At 39.5% G+C, this 23,003-nt stretch overlaps 2 protein-coding genes across 2 annotated transcripts in view; both read left to right on the forward strand.

The window, feature by feature from the left end:
- The window catches only part of LOC138945468 (fibrinogen C domain-containing protein 1-B-like), a 40,163-nt gene extending 26,596 nt beyond the window's left edge, over nucleotides 1–13,567 (forward strand). The window contains exon 9 of the mRNA XM_070316898.1: nucleotides 13,031–13,567. Coding sequence (XP_070172999.1) covers nucleotides 13,031–13,284 — 254 coding nt within the window. The 3' untranslated portion in view covers nucleotides 13,285–13,567. The remainder of the gene's footprint in view (nucleotides 1–13,030) is intronic.
- LOC138945467 (gastrula zinc finger protein XlCGF8.2DB-like) lies at nucleotides 5,299–8,049 on the forward strand. The gene is made up of 2 exons (XM_070316897.1): nucleotides 5,299–6,009; nucleotides 6,451–8,049. Exons 1-2 carry the CDS (start codon nucleotides 5,862–5,864, stop codon nucleotides 6,975–6,977), a joined length of 675 nt encoding a protein of 224 aa, XP_070172998.1. The 5' UTR covers nucleotides 5,299–5,861; the 3' UTR covers nucleotides 6,978–8,049.
- Nucleotides 13,568–23,003: the final 9,436 nt, after the last annotated feature.

The raw sequence follows: 23,003 nt of genomic DNA on the forward strand, positions 1-23,003 counted from the left end.
AATATATATAGAATGACGTCAAGAGCGAGAATGCAGAGAAATTACGTCATGAGCAAGGGAGGTCATCCTTTACTCTGTGTGTCTCCGCTGCCTACATTCCAACGTGGAATTTTGAAAGCAGGGAGCACACTAGAGGTAATGGAAGAGGTGGGGGGAGGGGGTAAGAATTAGATCTAGAAAGAATTCTTCACAGACAGCCTACTGGAGAATCAAACCCTTTCGGAGCCGATTGCAACACTGAACAAGAATAGCCCGAGGAGAGTTCTACAACCTCAAAGGATTGAGAAGTCACCGAAGTGCGTTTAAGGGCATTCTCATAGAGTGCTGAACCTGAAAAGGTCCGTTTTTGTTTAGTTCAGACTGCTACCGGTTTCGAGCTAAGAAGCTTTCATCAGGCAGTCTCTTGGCATAAAACAGAGAAAAATTTTAGGTCATCCTTTACTCTGTGTCTCCGCTGCCTACATTCCAACGTGGAATTTTGAAAGCAGGGAGCACACTAGAGGTAATGGAAGAGGAGGGGGTAAGAATTAGATCTAGAAAGAACTCTTCACAGACAGCCTACTGGAGAATCAAACCTCTTCCATTACCTCTAGTGTGCTCCCTGCTTTCAAAATTCCACGTTGGAGTGTAGGCGGCGGAGACACACACAGAGTAAAGGATGACCTCCCTTGCTCATGACGTAATTTCTCTGCATTCTCGCTCTTGACGTCATTCTATATCTAACTTGTCTTCAAAAGTACAAGCGATCGAGTGCACATTTTGGCATTTTTAGCAGCGCTCTAATTATACATTTATATTATGTTGCTTCAACAACCAAGAGCAGCTGCTGATACCTCAAATTTATTTTTCTTACTCTTCGCTGGCAGTTACAGGGGAATCAAAGGGAGATTCTCGTCTATGCAGAGAGCCTACCACAGAAAATTAATGTGGTTTTCTCTTTTGCATAGAAGTTGGGGAATTTTTCTCTGCTTTATGCCAAGAGACTGCCTGATGAGAGCTTCTGAGCTCGAAACCGGTAGCAGTCTTGGCTAAACAAAAACGGATCTTTTCAGGTTCAGCACTCTATGCGAATGCCCTTAAGGCTGGAGAACACACCTGTGGCCATATTTCAAAGTGGTTAGGCAGTTTTAAAGGTTTGTTTTTATGTTAGTTCAGTGTTTTGTTTATCAGGAAAAAACAAAATGAATAGAGCTTGTCGCGCAAAATTTTGAAATAACGACTGAAGTGTGAGCATAGGTATGAGATTTTTTCACGCAAACCCTACTGAAGAATTTGTGATATTGTATTGTGAATATGTTAACAAAAAAACAATCGGATGATCACAAACTGAAGAAGAGAAATAGGGAAGCAAAATAGAACATCAAACATAGTGATTTTACAGGTGAATTTGGAAAAAAACCCTTGTGTATCCATTTTTGAAGCCCATTTTGAAGCATGGAACACAGTCAAACATAAATTATAAGTGTTAAAGTGGTTACAGTGTTCAGAAATAGTGTTAAATAACAAGTTGAGTTATCCCTCTTCACCAATTTTAAAAGAAATACACCTCTTGTCGCGCAAAATTTTGAACTGTGATGCTTTTACTACCCCCACCCCCTACTCATTTTTCAGAAAAGAGTGCATATTATCTTCCAAATAGACAAGCGAGGTAGTCAGATGATCAAAACTTAAGAACAGAAATAGGGAAGCAAAATAGAACATGCAACATAGTGATTTAACTGGTGAATTCAGAAAAAAACCCACTTTTTTACTCATTTTATAAGCTTAATTTAAAGCTTGGAAGACAGAAAAATATAAATTAAAAGTGCTAAAGTGGTTACAGTGTTGAGAAATAATGTTAGATACCAAGTTGAGTTATCCCTCTTCATCACAGTTAAAAGAAACGCACCTCTTGTCACGCAAAATCTTGAACTGTGATCCTTTTACTACCCCTACCCCCTACCCATTCTTCAGAAAAGAGTGCATATTATCTTCAAAATAGGAAACCAAGGTAGTCAGATGATCAAAAACTTCAGAACAGAAATAGGGAAGCAAAATAGAACAACCATCAGAGTGATTTAACTGGTGAATTCAGAAAAAAACCACCTTTTTACTCATTTTATAAGCTGAATTTAAAGCTTGGAAGACAGAAAAATATAAATTAAAAGTGCAAAAGTGGTTACCGTGTTGAGAAATAATGTTAGATATTAAGTTGAGTTATCCCTCTTCATCACAGTTAAAAGAAACGCACCTCTTGTCATGCAAAATCTTGAACTGTGATCCTTTTACTACCCCTACCCCCTACCCATTCTTCAGAAAAGAGTGCATATTATCTTCCAAATAGAAAGGCAAGGTAATCAGATGATAAAAAACTTCAGAACAGAAATAGGGAAGCAAAAAAGAACACCCAACAGAGTGATTTAACTGGTGAATTCAGAAAGAAAACCTTTTTTACTCATGTTATAAGCTGAATTTAAAGCTTGGAAGACAGAAAAAAAGAAATTAAAAGTGCTAAAGTGGTTACAGTGTTCAGAAATAGTGTTCGATACCAAGTTGAGTTATCCCTCTTCATCACAGTGCGGGCAGCGAAATTTTTTTTCACACGTCAGTTACGGGCTTTCAATCCCGAAGGCTATTTCCGAGTAGCTACGAACGTAAACGGAATTTCCGATGTGTACGGATGCTTATTGATTAGAGTTGTCGTTCGTGTCTCGCTAACCCAGTACACAGTAGCGCTGGAATGAATGCAATCCGAGCTACGAACTTTGGCGATTGCATTCTAGAGATGATCGTCATTGCTGCAGGGTCAATGTGTGAATTAATACGATAGAGCGAAAAGAATTGCACTCATCACTCGCTCAATCCATGCTGAGGCTTACAAACTCCCAGCCTGCAGAACATCATACAGCAGTCTTTCTTCCCTCGCACCTTTGGCGAGTGGAACGCCTTCCCACCACAGGCAGTATCATCAGCCTCGGTGGAAGATTTCAAAAGTGACAAAACCCAGATCTAGACACCATGCACTGCAGCAGAAGACCTCTTGACCTCAGAGTTCCCATTTAATTGCCAGAAACACATTCACAGATACTTCAATATGTTGTTACTGGACTCCGAGTGCCTTTTAAGTTTCTACAAAATAATATAGCACTGATGATCTAACGTGATCAAGTTCAGTTAGATCTAGACTATAGACTAAGTTGTAACAGTTTACAGTCAGAAGCACCAGCATCAGCGTGTGCCAGTATGCATGCGGTTTGTGGCTCCTATACGCGTGCATGCTTTTTAATTAGAGGGTGTATTTCAGTTTTACGACAAGAAAAAGAAGTTCTTTGCTTCAAAACATCCAAAATATCCGTATTAGATGTTGTCGTTGAACACGTGTTGCACACAGAAAACATTTTGAAATCTCCGAAGCTGCTTGCATAAAGATGACGCAGAGATCTGTGCAGTATCTCTGGATGACGCAAGGATAGTGTTCGACTCGGCTCTTTGACTTGGTAAACATCGGAACTTTCGATTACGTTCGTAGTTACTCGGAACCAGCCTTCGGGATTGAAAGCCCGCAACTGACGTGTGAAAAAAATTTCGCCAGCTAGCGGGCATAGTAAGGTTACGTAGAAAAGTCCAAAAGGATGCGTTAATGGTGGTAATCCGGCACACACACACACACACACACACACACACACACACACACACACACACACACACACACCATAACACACATACACACTGACACACACACACACACACACTGACACACACACACACACACACACACACACACACACACACACACACACACACCCACACACACACTCCGGTTTGGTAAGTTACCTGATAAATAATGTAGCCTGTAGATTTAACGGGGAGACTGATCAGACAGGAAGAGCAATACTTCCACATTTCCGATGTTCAGCGATAAACTTGTTTTCTTCGAGAGTTCGATCTTCGTGCGATTCTGGTGCGTTGTCACCAAGAACGTTAAAAAAACCAACACAGGATATCATCATGATGCCTCTCTACAAAAACCAGGTCTAGAAACTCTTCATCTAAAGTCAGTCAGTATTAACCTCCTCAACACAATCCTCATCTTGTCCCATAGTGATTTCTGCCGCCAAAGAACATGTGGTTCTCAACTCACAAGACCGATGTGTCATTCCCTTGCGAAATTCAGATCTACCCCAACTACGTGCATTGATCTGAGCAATAAAATTTAGATGCGATAATCTGCAAACATCTCTTCAACACAATCTGCATCTTGTCCCATCGTGATTTCTGTCGGCAAAGAACATGTGGTTCTCAACTCACAAGACCGATTTGTCATCTTCCAGTGTGAAATTCAGATCTGCCCCAAGTGGCAAGTAGCCTACGTGCAATAAAATGTAGAAGCGATAATCTGAAAAAAATTCTTTTCGCGTGAACGCTGCCACGCTGTCATCATATCAGTCCGATGTCATTTATCCAGGGCAGGGATGAACACACTTTTTCATCAGCAGTTTGATATGTTTATCCGCAGACTGCTTTCCATTACTTGTCGTCTGTTTTAGATTGACTCGTAGGGTTCTTCAGCCAGGCAAGAAGTGCTTGTTTACTGACACGTTCTCACGCACGACATGTCGTAAATGCAAATTCTAACGATTGTTTTTTATTGCACTGATAGAAAATGTCGATAGTTGTAAACTTCTGCCATTTCCTAATGTTTATTTCATTATTTTGCATACGGATATGGCTAATAAGTGGATAATCTGTTACGACACGAAACGCGTTCTAAATCCGGGAAGGGAGGCTACTCCAGCGTACTTTCAGGTGTGTTCTAATAAATGACTTCTCAATCCTTTGAGGCTGTAGAACTCTCCTCGGGTTATTCTTGTTCAGTGTTGCAATCGGCTCCGAAAGGGTTTGATTCTCCAGTAGGCTGTCTGTGAAAAGTTCTTTCTAGTGTGTTCCCTGCTTTCAAAATTCCACGTTGGAATGTAGGCAGCGGAGACACACACAGAGTAAAGGATGACCTCCCTTGCTCATGACGTAATTTCTCTGCATTCTCGCTCTTGACGTCAATCTATATTTAACTTTTCTTCAAAAGTAAAAGCGATCGAGTGCACATTTTGGCATTTTTAGCAGCGTTCTCATTATAAATATATATGACTAAGTGCCAAAAGGTGCTCACAGAACAGAAGACGACTTTGTTTTACAATAAAAATGTTTCTAAAAACGTGTGTCTGCCGAAAATTGGTGTGTGTGTGTGGATGAATGTGCGAAGAGATAGTCACACCCCTGACTCTCTTCCCACACTGTGTTAAGAAAATTTTCTTCCCGACGCTTCCGTCATCTGCTTCAGGGGAAATTCAAAGAGGTTGGTGAAGCTATTTATCTCTATAAATGAAGTATTACGAAGTGTTGCACATCGAGATAGGTCAGGTTAGTTCTGTTAGTGTCTATACTTAATGCCAATGGGTTTTTCGGGTTTGTATTTCGCGTATTTTACCCGTGAATCGGCCGAATGACGGACCCGTCGCTGCACAGCTGCAAAGTTTGTCGCTTCGAGCGCAAAATCGTGAGGAAAACGCGTCTTGTAAGTAATGCTAATACATTCTACCAAAACCTAAACATGTCTGCACCAATCCTGCCAAGTGTCGTAGTTGTAGTCCCCCGCAAACAGCTGTAATCGTAAGAAGAATGTGATCATTCCTGCAGATTTGTGTGTCGTGCACCCGATTTGACCGAATTTTAGCGTGTCGTACACCCGCTGTGACGTTTTTCACGTCGTGACGTCCACCCGATGCTCACGTTCTGTGTCGTCTCTCCGATCGTGCACTTACCTTTTGCACATGACCTTGTTTGTTTGTATTCTGATCGTCTTGGAGTGATTTTTCAGGGACAACATGGATCAGGTCATGGAAGTTGTGGAAGAAGAAGAAGCGGAGTTATCCGCTGAATTTATGGATAGTTACCTGGACATAGTCCAAACTCCAGAAAAGGAGCCAAAGGTGACACCCAAAGAAACATCGACACCCAAAGAGAAATCGACATGTAAGTTATATTTTATTATTATGTAAGCCTGTGCAGGATCATGTTTATGGGCCGCTCACACGTGGATTCTTGCACACGTCGATTCTTGTCAAAATTCAGGTTTAGCGACAACAATGATGTAGCTGTAAACCTATTGAACTGACAGCTGAAAGCAGCGATTGGCTGCACCTCATGTCAATAGGTTATAGCTACAACATTGTTATCGTTTTTTGACAATAAGGATTAACGTGTGAGCCATCCATTACCACCAGTTGACTGTACAGCTGTTGTCCGTGTGCAGGTATTGGCAACGCTTGATTATGATAATATGAAAGCGTACTGATCATGTTATAGTTATAGTTTTACAATGCAACAACGGACTATTGTACCTGAATAATGTTTATATACATTCGATCTGGTTAGACTAACACAAGCTTTTTGTATCTTGTTGTATGTGGACAGCTGCTGACGATGGTGCTGGGCCTTCGACAGAGAAGCCAAAGTCGCCCAAGAAGAAGAAGACACCCATGAAGAAGAAGATGGAGGCCTCGGCTGACAAGTCAGTGCACCAGTGCCACGAGTGTGGTAAAACTTACAAGCATTACCGCACCTTTGATCATGGTGAAGGAAAAACAAATCATGAATGCACCATATGTGACAAAAAGTTCACACAAAAAATTGATCTGATGTCACACCGCAACGTGAAGCATGACAAGATTAAGCCTTATTCATGTGATTCATGCGGCAGATCTTATGCAAGTCCTAAAAGCGTGTACCCCTCAAAGCATGTGTGCAAAGGGAAACCAAAAGAGGTGGCCTGCACCCAGTGTGGCAAGACCTTTGCACTAAAAAGGTTTCTGAGTGACCATGTCCGTTACCATCACACACGGGCAGGGTGTTCTTGTAAGGTGTGTTTTGCACACTTCAAGCACCGTGAACAGCTACGCCGCCATGTGGCGAAAGGCTGTCCAATGTCTGCATCTACTTGAGTATGCACCTTTAAATGACCTTGACCTTCAGGTGATATTAAAAGTCAAACAACTGAAGCTGGCAATGACACCATACATTCAGAACTATTTTACACATTTTCCACCCAAAATACACCACATGACCTTGACTCCAGGTCAAGGTCACACAAGACATGGCTATCAATTCAACAGATAGGAAGCACATTGGTGTTTATTGGCACTTTCTACCAAGAGACATTGTCATTTAGTGGTAAAGTCACGTTTTGGACACATTTCAGAGGGGTCAAAATGACCTTGACCTTGAAGCAAGGTCAACCAAACTGGTATCAAAAGATAGGGCTCACTATGCCCTATATACCACTTGTAGCTCGGGTCGACATTTTCAAAAACTTGGGAGAAAATTGGGAAAATGTGAAAAATAACTGTTTTTAAAGGCCCGTGACCTTGACCTTGAAGCAAGGTCAAGTCACTATGTATGTTTTTTTAAGGTCTTGTCATCATACACCATCATGCCACATTTGGCGCTGATAGACTTCATAGCGGCTGAGAAAAAATCCAACGTTTAAGTTTTTGGGACAGACGGCCGGACGGAGGGACGGACGACTAGGCTGAGTACATAGCTCACTTTTGCTTCGCATGTGAGTCAAAAATCTCTTTGTTTATAATCAGTGTAACTTCTGTAAGATGTTTAAAGATCCATTTGGACAGGGGCATACCAGCTACCTGCATCGCACAGTGCAGTGTATCTACCCTAGACTGTCATGTCAACCCAACTGTGGGGCCTGGATGGAAGATAACTTTATTCCTGCCCCAACACCCCTTTGCAATGGTTGAAAGGTAAGCGAGACTAAGATTACTTACCAAGGTGTCTTTATCCACATTGGTGGTAAGATCCGGCTATTGTCATCTCCATGACTGTGTCTGAAAATGACTCCATGCCAGTCAGAATACAAAAGAACAAAGCTATACATGTAATTCGTGTTTATGTATGGGGGATGACACAATGTAACAAGTGAGAAAGGTCATGTGCAAAAGGTAAGTGCACGATCGGAGAGACGACACAGAACGTGAGCATCGGGTGGACGTCACGACGTGAAAAAGTCACAGCGGGTGTACGACACGCTAAAATTCGGTTAAATCGGGTGCACGTCACACAAATCTGCAGGAATGATCACATTCTTCTTACGATTACAGCTGTTTGCGGGGGACTACAACTACGACACTTGGCAGGATTGGTGCAGACATGTTTAGGTTTTGGTAGAATGTATTAGCATTACTTACAAGACGCGTTTTCCTCACGATTTTGCGCTCGAAGCGACAAACTTTGCAGCTGTGCAGCGACGGGTCCGTCATTCGGCCGATTCACGGGTAAAATACGCGAAATACAAACCCGAAAAACCCATTGGCATTAAGTATAGACACTAACAGAACTAACCTGACCTATCTCGATGTGCAACACTTCGTAATACTTCATTTATAGAGATAAATAGCTTCACCAACCTCTTCAAATTTCCCCTGAAGCAGATGACGGAAGCGTCGGGAAGAAAATTTTCTTAACACAGCGTGGGAAGAGAGTCAGGGCAGTGATAGTGGACATAATTTCGTGTGTCTGACTTGAACGGTTTTTGTGCGCGCCTTCGTGAGCGAGGCTGGTACTACATATTGTTCATACGAAATGACAAACACAGGTTACAAGCGATAACGCGCAAAAGTACTGGTTTATTTGTTTTACATCTGATATTAGATATCAGTAATGCATATATATATTTACAGTACTACGTATTGCGGTAAAAAACTAAACAGAAAGAAAAAGAGAAAAGAAAACAAATTATTAGACATGGCAAAAGTATCAAATGCATTAACAAGACACAAGAAGTAAAAACAAGAAAAATAAACAATCACAAGACAGGCGAAGACAAACAGACAAGAAAGTTACAATACCAAACACTCGTTGGTTAGTCCTTCAACAATAAAGAACTACGTTCCGTACGTTCGACAATACCATAAGCACTAAGAATACTCAAGAAACTTAGCATACATACGTTTAAATCCAAAATGGCTACTTTCAGAAAAATAGAAAACGTTGACTTATCAGGCCAGGAATACAAAGCAAACTGTCATACCAAAAAAGTCTCCTAACGACAACGTTCCTGCGTTAATCAAAGTCACAAACAAAATATTTACTCATCCACTTTCCTTCAATAGCGTTATAAGAAATAAGCCCGTTTACAAACGATCACCACAGACCGCAAGCTCTTTTACCTAAATTCCTTTAACGTAAGGCTGAAAAAGTCGGAGAAAACGTTTCACTTCGAACTTCGTTAACCACAGAAAACACAAGTTATCATTATAAACATTAGCGACTTTCTAGCGTCTACAAAACATTGCTGTACGTTCACAACACTAGAACAGTTGAACACACAATAAAGAAACACTACAACAAGTCAGACTTTCAACTCACGTTATACATAAACAACTCACAAAGTCATTACAAAATGGCGACCAAAACACAACACAAACAAGTAACAACAAAATTACCTTATGCGCTGTGTGGGTTGACCAGCAGTACCAAAACGTGTTGCCTCTCAAACGAAGGGCACAAAACGATTCACACTTGAGAAACAACTGTCTCCAAGAACATTACGTTGACGTTAAAACATAAGAAACACTCCGTTGGTTCACTTGATAACCTTCATACGTTTACAGATCAAAACCAAACACTTCCTAAAACCCTCAGATCGACTGACGAGACAGGAGTCAAGCAGTGGTATTTATGGAAACAAAAACCTAACATGGAATAGTTATTCAAAAGTCAAAGGTCACCGGATTGACCAACCAACAACATTCCTAAGACAGAATCGGGTGAAACTACTATTTTACAACCAATCAGTAACCGATCACGCACTCCGTGCATGCTCAAAACTTAAAACGGTATATTTACAGAAAGAACATCAAGGAACTAGCTGACATCACAAAGCTAAAAACACGTGAGTCACACGTATTCTAAAACTTACAACGCAGATTCGCAGGGCTCACCCCAAAATCAAGACACGGAAAAGAGCACGTGAATCTCACGGTGTTCTAAAACTAAACGACGCAGTTTGTGACACTCCGACCAAAACCAGGTCACAACAACTGAACAAGGAGCACGTGAATCTCACGTAAAAATATTAACGCTCCACAAAACGGGTCACAACAAAGTGACACAATAAAAACACGGTTTACTTCTTTTTACATCGTGCAATGGCTTGAGCAAACGTAATTACAACAAAAGTAGGTGACTGCATGCCACATCGGCATGCACAGTTTTGAAGTTATCTTTGTTTAAAGTCAAAAATAACGCCAAAACCGGCCATCTGAAAAAGGACATCGTGATACCTCGTGTTTTGAATATGCCACAGAAAAATAACAAGAAGCACAAATGAATTGCATTTAGTTTGATTGAATGCCTGAAACATCGCTTTACAGACGAGACCAAACGTCAAATCTAAATCTCGAGAGAATTTTTTTTTTCGATAACCGAATTTTAAGGTGTCGCACGCAAGATGTGTCGTCATCACGGCATACATTTTTCAATCGCAGATATTTACTAAATTTCTTTTTCAAAAACTCTGGAATTGATGTCGACACGTCAAGCGATAACGGTGTATCAAACTGCTGTCTTTCAAGTAATCCAGCAAAGACTGCAGAACTTTTGAACAGCATTTTTGAAAACGATTTGAAAATTTCGTCATATCTTGCGTGCGACAAAATGTTCGGTAATTAACGGTTATTTTCTTTTAAAAACAAACTTTACATGTACAAAGATCTACTTCATCTACGGAACCACGTGACACATTCTGTGTTCAAAATTTGTGAAGAAATCACGAACCACGAATGCGCTATCAAGTGTTGAAATTATGTCGTCAACATCTTTTCAGATCTTGCGTGCGACACCATCTTGCGTTCAACATAAAATGTCACTACCTTATCGAGTTTAATGGGTAAAACTAACTATTTGTTGTCTTAGTTTAATCTTCTTAATTAAAAGCGTAATAAAACCGAACTTCCAAGATGAATTTTAATTGAGATTAGCGAAAGAGCGGGCACGCAAGTCGACCTTAAAGTAAAAGAATGATAACACGAGCGTTTGTCGTGTTGTCTTGCGTGCAACACATTGTCCAAAAAGAAAAATGTATATTTTTCTCAGTCGTTTTTTAAGTTGAAACCTTGAAACTTCACACACATTTGGGGTTTAATCGCCCCCATACATGGTAAAAGTCTTGTTGACCCTTGTCAGATTTCAAGGTCACGGCTGGGTCACATGTGGTTCAGAAAACGGATGAAACATATTTTTTCAGAGATTTTTGAAGCTAGAACCTTCAAACTTCAAACAACGCTTTTGCCTAATGATTGTTCAACATGGAGAATTCAAGGTTGATCCTTGAGAAATGTGAAGGTCATAGCAGGGTCTCGCGTGGGTAAAAAAAAAAGGAAATTGTATTGAACTTCAATTTATATAAAACCAAAGTCTGGTTCATCTGTTTTAAGATTTAAGGTCAAATCTGTTATTTAAGGTCAAATCAAATAGAAATTTGTTGATGCTTAAATCTTTGAAACTTCCAACAGGTTTGAGGTTTGACAACTTCTGGACTTTGAAATCTGGTATGGTTGATCCTGGTAATATTAATTAGTCAAAACATCAAGATCAACAATTATAAAATAAGCACTTTCACCAATGTCAAGTGAGCAATAGCAGCAAACGTGAGTCTTATAAAGATTATCACTTTTTGTGTGACCTCAACTTGACCCCTCTGAATGCTCTCAATCATGGAAATTGACCACACTTTGATTATAACCAAACAACATCAAAACTTTGGAATGTGTGAAGTTTCAAAGGTGTTGCTTAAAAGGCGTTCGTGAAAATGACAATTGTATGTGTCTGACTTCAATGCGACCTTGACGTTTGATTTTATCAACCAGACTTTCATCATGTGTGAATGACTTCAAACACTATAAAACTAGTTGAAGAAATTGACAATTTTTCAAAGTTTAAGCCAGATGGCACTGCTGTGACCTTGAAATTTGACAAACATTAACCAGGCGGTCACCTTTTTTAGAAAATATCCTTAAAGGATCTTTAACCTTACTGTGACCTTGGAATTTGATGAGGTTTAATTTAACTTGCGTAGTGTGCCAAGTTTCAAGGCCCTAGCTTCAAAAACATATGAGAGAACCTCATTGAAAAATGTATATGTTTGACCTCAACGCGACCCTGCTGTGACCTTGACTTTTTCAACCAGACTTTAATCGTGTGTGAACATTATACACTAGAACTGTGTGTATTTTCAAAGCTCGTGCTATAAACGCGCTGAATAAATTGAAAATATTCCACATTTGGACCAGATGTGACCCCGCTGTGACCTTGAACTTTGACAAAGATTAACCAGCAGGTCACTTTTAATGAGGTTTTATAAAAATGCTGAAAGTATGTGAAGTATGTAAAGTCTAACTGATCTAGTATTAAAACATGTAAGACGTGACAACGACAATTTTCCAGTTTGCAAAGGAAATTTAACCTCGCTGTGACCTTGAAATTCAATGTTGTTTAATGTGATGTGCACCATACCTGGAGGTCATTATACTTTGGTTGTGTGCCAAGTTTCAAAGCCCTAGCTTTAAAAACGTGCGAGATAACCTTAATGCTATGACTCAGTATCGTTTTGAATGATATAACGAACAAAATTATCGTTATTTGTAAAATCATTTGGGTAAATTTATCTTTTCTTTTCGTAATTGGGTTCCAGCATCTGTTGTCTTAACAAAAATCACAATATCAGTCGTGTTTGTCAACTTTTATTTTTTAGCCCCTTTGTCCGCTTTTCGTGCGCACCTTTTGGCACTTAGTCATATATATGTGTGTGTGTCTGTCTGTCTGTCTGTGTGTGTGTGTGTGTGTATGTATGTGTGTGTGTGAGTGTGTGTGTGCGTGTGTGTATTTACGTATTTATACACACACAAACATTTACACACACAAACACACACACACACACACACACACACACACTGACCGCCCCGTGATTATCCATCCCCAGGTGACAGTCTGTCCTATCACCGTGGTCAGCAGTTCTCCACCAAGAACAGGGACCACGACACGTACAGCGGCGGACACTGTGCACAGGGAAACCACGGCGCCTGGTGGTACAAAAGCTGCCACTACTCCAACCTGAACGGTGGTTTCAAGGCCAGTAGCAGGGCTCTTCGTTATGACGGTATGATCTGGGTAACCTTTGGAGGTGACACCTACTCCATGAAGTTCACCGAGATGAAGATCAGGCCTATCATCTAGAGCGACACTGGGAGCAGCCTAATTCTGTATTACTTTCTTCAAAGTAAAATTAGTCCCTAATGAAAAGATGCTGTTAATTGTTTCTTAGATGGATGTATTTGCCTTTGTCCTTCCCTTCATCGTATCTTACTTGTATGGGTTTTTTCACCCGTTTGAGCCAGATGATTGTCCCACCCCGCCCCCTGTTGCAAACCTAAAACTAAAACAAAAAAGTTTTTATCTTTTCAAACTCGTTGTCTACAGAACCATAACAGTTATGAATTAAACATATGACTCAAACTGATCATACGTTGTCATTGTTTTGGTTCTACAAACTGTTTCTCTTTGAGATCGCTCGTACAAGGTGTAACATTAACAGCTATTGTGTTTTCAGCGTAGCAATAGGGTCCGATATTTAGACGAGACAAGTATAATGCCGACGAGTCGAAGACGAGTCGCATTATACTTGTTCGAGTCTAAATATCGGACCCTATTGCTACGCTGAAAATACAATAGCGATTATATAGCTGTTCTGACCTTTATTTGTTGTTCCAAACTTACAAAATGACAGTTTTTGCGTCGATGCGTTGATCTCAGGTTTTGATAGCAGACGCCGTTTCTTATGCGCATTAGTTTTGCGCAGGCGCCACACTGACTTTGGAAAAAACTCGATTTGACAACACTGCTGTTAAACAACTTCTTATTAGTTCATTCGTATACAACAAAAAGAAGTTTGAGTTTTTTTAATTTTGAACAAGACTACTAATGAAGAAGACTAAAACACAACATCAACGGAAAACTAGAAACAACTGAAGAACTAGGATGCAACAAGGGGAGGAAAAGAGAACAGCTAATCCGTACAAAGCGAGCAGACGGCAGCGACGTTTTTAGTTTGGGTGAATGGCATTTATACTTGTCTCGTCATGAAGCGAATTTTTCAACCTCAGTTATAAACGACTACATGAATGTTAGTGCCATGGGTTGTACATCAATACTTCAGAGGGGAAGTGGTGTATTTAGTGTGGAGTTACGAGATAAGAAAAACCGAATGCGAAAGTTTGTGTCAGTCGGCAACTGTGAACTAAGCTTACAGGCACACAAAAACGGCTGTTCCGTTTTACTTCCCTGTTTGTACTACATCTTTCGACTTTGGGCATTTTGTGGTGTTTAGGGACAGAAAATAATAGTTTAGTCCTGTTTCATCGGGAAGTTAGCAGAAAAGGGTATGCTATCGACATTTGTAAAGCTTAAAAACATTCCCGAGAAGAATTTCAAGTTGTCAGTGTATGCTGTTGTTGATCAGTGAAACATCGTGTGGTACAGATGGGTAAACCAGAACCATGCGTCTTTGTTATTGCCAATATGCTTTTGGATATTGGCAAAAATGGCTGTCTTCCATAGAATTATGCTTTGATGATCGGAAGAGACCATCCAATGACAGCCCCCGAACTCCCCCACGTGTCTATCAGAATAGCTATATAGATCTATAATTCAAACAGGTTTCTTTTAAATCTAATTTCGATAACAACGACTGTTTATTTTGATCTTTTAGGCTCTGCAACGTGTTCAATTTAAACCAATTTTCGGAACATTGACAACTAGAGTGGCCATGCCCAAAACCACTGAACATTCTTGTTTTACCTTGAACGTCTCAGGGAAACTTGCCGAATTCACACAAAAAACGTACAACTGTACCTCGTGTTATTACTTTTGCAGTTGGCGTGTACAATGTCGGGTTGTTATGCTTTGCAAAATTAATGTTTAAAGTTTGGCTTTGTTTCCAATGTTGCAATTAAACAGTTCCAAATTTGAAAGAAGCAAAATGGCTATGACGTGAAAAAGTATATATTTGTACAAGTTTGCGCTGGTCCGCAAACGTGCTTGCACGTGTGTACCTGCGTGTGTGCGTGCATGTGTGTGTGTGTGTGCGTGTGTGCGTGTGTGTGTATGTGTGTGTGTGTATGTGTGTGTGCGTGTGTGTGTGTGTGTGTGTGTGTATGTGTGCATGTATGTATGTGTGTGTGTGTGTGTGTGTATGTGTGCGGGTGTGTGTGTGTGTGTGTGTGTGTGTGTGTGTTTGTTTGTTTGTTTGTTTGACTGTGTAGTGGAAGTATATGAAGCTGCATTAGCAAACGAACTAATAGTCAAACAAACAAACAAACAAACATCAAAAACAGACAAACAAACAAAGAAACAAGTCCTGCAAAGACACAAATCCTAAAACAAAAACAAAATCAGACAGCCCAACCAAAAACATAGACAGCCACGCAGGCAGACAGAGACAGGCAGATAGATAGGTCAATACTTTTAGAGAAAGCGACACAAACAAACCGACAGGCAGACAGAGACAGGCAGATAGATAGGCCAATACTTTTAGAGAAAGCGACACAAACACACCGACAGGCAGACAGAGACAGGCAGATAGATAGGCCAATACTTTTAGAGAAAGCGACACAAACAAACCGACAGGCAGACAGAAACGAACATAAGCAAACAAAGCCGCTAGACTATAAACAAAACACACCAACAAAAACTTATACGAGCTCAAAACAAGCAGACCGACAGACCAACCCCTCAGACAGGCATAGGAGTTCGTTTGCTAATGCAGCTTCATATACTTCCACTACACAGGCAATTTAGAAGAAAGAAAGATAAGGCAAAAACAACAAACAAACAATGTTAACAAACTAACTAACTAACTCACTCACTCACTCACTCACTAACTAACTAACCACATAACTAACTAACTAGATAATTAACTAACTAACTTACTATTTAACTGACTAACTAACAAACTAACTAATTAACAAACAAACAAACAAAGAAATAAAACGGACAAACAAACAAACACGCAACAACAACCCAATAAGTTCAAGCCCCATTCCGCCTCACAAGACGTTTACAGAACGATGACATCTTTCACTAAAACAGCAATACTAAGCAGCCAGGATGTTCCCGTTCTGTGTAAGTTCAAATGGAAGTAAGTTTGTACTGTATGTGAAGGTTAGGGGAGCCCAGCGATCAGAAACAGATGGTTTACGGGAGACGAAGGGTGTCTTTAACACGCAGAGAAATCAATCGGACCAACAGACGGACAGAACAACTTGCTTCACAAACACACAATTTCAGAAAAAGAAATCCTGTTGCCAGACGACAGATTATATACACGACCCGGAAGTCACGGTGAAGTTGAAGCAGTTACAAGCAAACAATAGGGTGTTAGAACTGACACCGACAAAAATAATACAGTAAGACTTCTGCTTTTAGACCTCCAAACATCTCACAAAATGAGTTTTTATAAAAGAGGCAGTAAAAAAAACTAGAGGGTGAATGTAGGAGCTTTGTGAATAAAAAATGTTTAGAAATAAGGTAATAAAACAGCGGGTTTCAAAAGACAGGTTTTATTGTATGTCGAACATGTTGAGAATATCTGTATGGATAGCAGGGGCGGATCACATCAATTTTAGGGGGGGGGGGGGGGGGTTCCAAATTTCTGTTAGTGACAATTCGACAACGCGAAGCGTTTTGTTGAGAGCGCGAAGCGTTCGAAGCTCTCAGGGGGGTCCGGGGGAATGCTCCCCCGGGAAAATGTTGATATAAACGAGGAAAATGGAACAATCTGGTGCAATCTGAGCCAAGAAACTCCCCTAATGCACCTTCCCAAAAGTAAATTTAAGAAGACAAATTTGGATCAAAACAAGGACAATTAATCGATCAGGTGCAACCTGAGCCATCAAATTACCAAACTACTTTTCAAAACCGTCACGTAGAAGACAAAAGCCGGCTCCTAGGGGTGTCCGGGGGCATGCCCCCTCCGGGAAAATTGTAATAAATATCAAGGAAAATGGAGCAATCTGGTGCAATCTGAGCCATCAATTAATGTTTATTCTCAATTTTTTTTTTTAATGCTAGGGGGGGGGGGTTTCCGGGGATCCGCCCCTGGATAGGCAGACGAGTAGATGCCAAGCAAGCCCATCAGCAAGTTTGACGTTACCTTACACTTCAACATTGCCTACTTCTCTTCTCCTTCTCCATCTCTCCTTCTTTCTTTTGTTCAAATCATTTTCTGTCTGTGTCATTTGGAACACATTTTAAAAGAAGGTAAAAAAGTCGGACCATTTTATCTACAGACTAGAAACTTTGTGGAATGGTCGAGAACAAACTGAAGTTCATGTACAACGACTATGAAGATATTTGCTCAACATAAATGACTGGGAAAATGACACCCTACGTTGCAAAGGTACATTCGCGCAATGGCGCGCAACATTCATCAATAACATGAACGCATTTCTCCTGGTCCTACCTGTAGTTGCTGTGTTTAATCAATTGATTGTCTGATGTTGCTAATGGTATACCATGTCATTCGAATAACCCCAAAGAGTAACCATCTGGAGGGCTTAAATTGGGTTGGTTCAAACCTCATACTGTTGATTCGATCCCCGAATTTGGACACTTTTCTTGAAATTGCACAAAAGCCAAACCATTTGACCTACACGCTTGCCACTTTGTGGAAGGGTCATACATACGCTGACGTTAATTATTGTCTCCTAAATATAAACGTACTCAGCCAACAGAGGCATTTTTGTTTGTCGCATTTTTTTAGGTCACCCTAAAGCTCAGGTTTGTTCATGGAATAAGAACAACGTGTATGTGTGTGTTTGTGTGTGTGTGTGTGTGTGTGTGTGTGTGTCTGTTTGTGTGTGTGTGTGCGTGTGTGTATGTGTGTGTGTGTGTGTGTGTGTGTGTGTGTGTGTGTGTGTGTGTGTGTGTGTGTGTGTGTGTGTGTGTGTGAAAGTCTGCTACTGCACTGCTGTAACCTCTTCCCTGCTCCCATCTTGCTAGCGCCCCGTTTTGTCTTCTTACAATCAGAGACAGTTGCTGAGTTGGAACCGTCGTGCCGAAAGTGTGCCAATGTATCAGTTCTTGTTAAACTCAACATTGTTGCCAGTTCTTGTTGCAACGTTCAGACCTACAACCGTGATTCTGCTTTCAATGAACTTGTGACCCATAAATAATGTAGCAAGAAGATCTCAGCAACTTTAAATTGTACACTAAAAGATGGAACACATAATACAATAGAAACAAACTGATCTGAACTGCAAACACAGCAAAAGCGTAGAGTGAGATAAAGTTACACTCTCCTTTTCTCTCTATTCCTTTCCTTTCTCCTCTTTTTTCTTGCACTGCAGTAACCTCTTCCCTGCTCCCGCCTTGCTAGCACCCCGTTGTCTTCATGCGATCAGAGAAAGTTGAAAATATCGTGCCAAAAGTGTGCCATCTTTGTATCAGATCTTGTTGAAGTCAACTTTGTCGCCAGTTCTGGTTGCAACAGACGTTGATACATTTGAGTCCTACTGCAACCGTTATTTTGATTTCCTTGTACTGACAAATAATCATATAGCAAGACGACTCGCCGGAATTCGGGCTTTCCGTGGAGGAACGAAGAAGAACAAGAACAAGAACAAGAACAAGAAGAAGGTATCCTCCTCTACTCGGATGATCCTCTGACCATGGCGTCAGCTCGTTTCCGGATGATCGGCGTTGTGCTGTTTGCGGTGGCGTTAAGCGGTGAGTATCACAGTGGGCATGTGCACCACATGTACCTTTATCACAAACCTTTACAACGAAAGGATGCACGTGTAAACATGCATTGCAGTAGAATTCAGCATTTGTTAATAAATAATATGTGAGCACCATAAAAAACCATATTCTAGTGTCAGTAATTTTACTTCTTCCTCTTAATTGTTTGGGGACCTCATGTGCATGCAGGCTGCTTCTAAACCTGGTTATTTGTTGGCCGTATCTTTCTTTCTTTTTACATTTAGTCAAGTTTTGACTAAATGTTTTAACGTAGAGGGGGGAATCGAGACGAGGGTCGTGGTGTATGTGTGTGTGTGTGTGTGTGTGTGTGTGTGTGTGTGTGTGTGTGTGTGTGTGTGTGTGTGTGTTTGTCTTGTGTGTGTGTGTGTGTAGGGCGATTCAGAGAAAACTACTGGACCGATCTTCATGAAACTTGACATGAGAGATCCTGAGTATGGTATCTCCAGAACATTTGTTCATTTTTTTGATAAATGTCTTTGATGACGTCATATCCGGCTTTTCGTAAAAGTTGAGGCAGCACTGTCACGCTCTCATTTTTTAACCAAATTGGTTGAAAGTTTGGTCAAGTAATCTTCGACGAAGCCCGGACTTTGGTATTGCATTTCGGCTTGGAGACTTAAAGAATAATTAATGAGTCTGCTCATTAAAGTTGTCATTAAAATAGATTTTTTGTTAACAGATTTAAAATTGATTGCATCGTGTTTATTCATCAAATTATAAATCTAAAAATATATACACATGTCTTGTTTACTCTTAAAATGAGATCACAATTAACGAAAATAGGTTAATTAGTAATACCATTAAAATTTAAGAAATCAATCTGACTTCATCTTATTTATTATCATTTCCTGAATCCAAAAACATATAGATATGATAGGTTGTATTCAAAACAAGCTCCCAAAGTTAACAAGAATACAGAAAAGCGCACTTTCCTGCTTAGCGCAATACACTACCGGGCTATTCTGGCTAAACAATTTCACTGCGTTTTGCACGTAGAACGTGAGCGATTTCCTTCACGCGGGGATTGACGAAGCTGTATTGTCTTGGTGAAAAAATGCAGTGCGTTCAGTTTCATTCTGTGAGTTCGACAGCTTGACTAAATGTAGTAATTTCGCCTTACGCGACCTGTTTTCTTTGTTTTGCTCTCTCATAAATTCCCTTCTATTATTTTACCCAGAGTCCACTAATATACCCGATTGTAACTTGTTTCCATATTTGATTTTTCCATTTGTAATTTTCGAAATGAAAATACAATAATTTACGAAATATGTCTGATAACATACATTTTCCCTCAAATTACCAAATAAAACAAATGTTCCATTTACATTTTAAAAATCAAATTTCTCATGAAAACAATCTCCTGCATTTATATTGGGTACATACTATATTATTTTTTCCAGTGCAACAGAGGTAATCCTTCGTCTTTTAAACACTTTACAGCCAACAACCAGTGTTTCATTTCAAAATCAAATTACCAGCACTCGGAATTTAAACATACAAAAACTGAAGTAAACATTTTCTTTTACGTCAGAAAACATCAGGTTGTATTTCAGCCAAGTGCAGTACACAAAGAATATAACCAATATAATTTGGTGTAATATTACCAACATTTTAATTAAACCCTGCAATAATGTTGGTATGGTAATAATTATGCGAATCAGAGTTTAAGTTTTATTGGATTTAAGTGCTACACATTTATGCATTATATCCGAATTGTCTGGATGGTTAATAACCTACGTTTGGACATAACTATTTAAATGAAAACTAACACTAATTTAATGTTATTTATAACAACCTTTACATCAACAATGACAAAAACTAAATCTGGACATTGGAGGCATTTCTATTGTGCCAAATACATTGTTTCTTCAACATCATAGTTGTGAAGTCATATTTTTCACACAAACAGTTATGTTTAGTTTTAAGCATGGTCAAAAATAATTGTCTCATCATCCCCCCCCCCCTCCCCCCAATAAAAAATACAAAAACACACACACACAAAAAGTATTAATGCTAACCTGCACATGCCACATTAGAGGAAGCATTAGAATATAAGCAAGATTAGCCCACACCTAGAGTTGCACAATAATATCTGGTAATAATAGGTCAATAATTGTGGGTCAAGTTATGCAGACCAATAAACCTAGAAATCATAAATAAGCTGTGCATGTCCACAATTGAATCATATCCAATTCAGCATTTTATTCTAATTTAAACACAAAGTTTGACTGATTTTTATGAATGATATTACCAATTAGAGCTGAAAAGTGCGTTGCTAAACATTTTTTCATGGATGTTAAAATGTATTAGCCGGAGATAATCAATTTGTCTCCAATTCCCGAGATCATCCTCGTGTAATTATTTTCTTTTTAGAAGTAAGGTCAGGGCAGGTGTGTTTTTTTTATGACTGGTCGACAATTTGCCATCAACAAATGATGACACAAAGGAGGCATTGACTATATTCCTCATTTTTCATATTTTTTCATTATGATAAAAACTGCCTGTGGTGAGGCCATCAAGACCAGCAAAAATGTTACGTAATCATTTGCGAGAAACGGTGTTGATTTCTCGCTTATGTTATCCTACTCTTGATCACCTCTGGTCACTGGAGAGAGAAGGTACATTCAGACCTTGCACGAATCTTTTGCACTAATTTAAAAAAAAAATTTTTTGGATAACTTCTCTCATGAATCTTAAAATAGCACCTGTTTTTTTCCTTATCTCTTTCTTAGAATTGAGTAACATGCCGTCTACTGTTTGCAAAAGATCTATTTATTTTATATGGGCTTGCATTACTGGTTTTTTTCCGAATTGAACAAAAATAGTGTTATTTTCTGTTTTTCTGTGAACTGAACTTGAAAACGGACCTGAGCCCTATGGGCCTCTTCCTTTGAGAAAGACTCCACGTCTGGTTTATTATTTTCCTCATCGCATCACAAGGGTCAAATCTCATGGTGTATTGGCTAAAAGAGTGTCTGTTTCATCTAAATACCTCTAAAGAGAAAGATGGAAATTATTTTGTTTTCGCAATATTTCCTTATGCATAGACTGAGCAAAAATCAAGCATTTAAACTTTGAATACTTTGAATTCCCATCTAAGGTGAAACAAAAACATAATTCGGATTAGTGATTAATTTAACATGATATTTGCCTCTCAATAACTCGTTTGTATATTTTCAGTAAGAAGGCCCGTATATAACATTCACCAACTGATTTGTCAATTTAACCATATGAAAGAACAGTGTTTTATCAAACAACTCATCGGTATGAAATAGGCGCCGCACATCATTCATGAACTTTTCTAAAAACAAAATTAGCAAACCAAATCTTCACCAAATGAAAAGAAACGTGTTCAACTGTAAATATTTAATTCCTTCTGTTTAAAACTTTAATTCGGCTACACCACCAAAGCTCGTTTTGAAAGGATAAAGTTTGTCCCAAGTATTGACATGAAACTGACGAATATATCACTCGTCCACCTCCATCTCAATCCCACGTATCGTACACGTTGTCGTTTATATATGATTCATGCGAGCATTTCAAATGCTGTCTTGAAATAAAATGTAAAAAAAATTTTTTTTAGCAATTCTTTCGCATTAAGAAAACATACTGAAAAACTATTGATCAAACTGATTCATAATTTCGCAAAAGCCGTCTCATAGTCTTATAACATCCCTCCCTAAAAACATTCAGTCCGGAGCACTGTAAAATAGTCAACTTTCAGTCGTGACAAAACTGTTACCAATGTGTGAATACATGCTTATTGTTCGGAGTAATTGATACACTTTATCACTGTACAGTGTTGAAGGCGTATCAGTGGGACGGAGGCCCTGAAGACAAGGCGAAGATCACGGCATGTCTAGGAGGCAGAGCGTCCTTCCCTTGGTCTATCGTGACGGGACATGATGGAGAGACTATTCTCAACCTTGACTGGTGGTTTCAGGTTCGCCGAATTAGCTTCCACATTTTAGCAAAACTAGTATACAACAGAAACAATTTCTGAATGATGAAAACAGATAACTGACCACAGCCTATATTATTGTACACAAGTTGTTTCTGTTTTTCAAATTGTTTATGTCTTAGTTTAGAAGGAACAGATTGTAAGACTAGGCGTCAGACTAAAATCTCCATCCTTGAGT

This window comes from Littorina saxatilis, linkage group LG13 (genome assembly GCF_037325665.1).
Source record: "Littorina saxatilis isolate snail1 linkage group LG13, US_GU_Lsax_2.0, whole genome shotgun sequence".
NCBI classification, from domain to species: Eukaryota; Metazoa; Mollusca; class Gastropoda; order Littorinimorpha; family Littorinidae; genus Littorina; species Littorina saxatilis.

Excerpts from the sequence above, each read along its gene's own strand:
- LOC138945467 (XM_070316897.1), top strand. The coding sequence starts at position 5,862 with ATGGATCAGGTCATGGAAGTTGTGGAAGAAGAAGAAGCGGAGTTATCC. Across the intron at positions 6,010-6,450 it reads ACCCAAAGAGAAATCGACAT|CTGCTGACGATGGTGCTGGG; the intron begins GTAAGTTATATT and ends GTATGTGGACAG.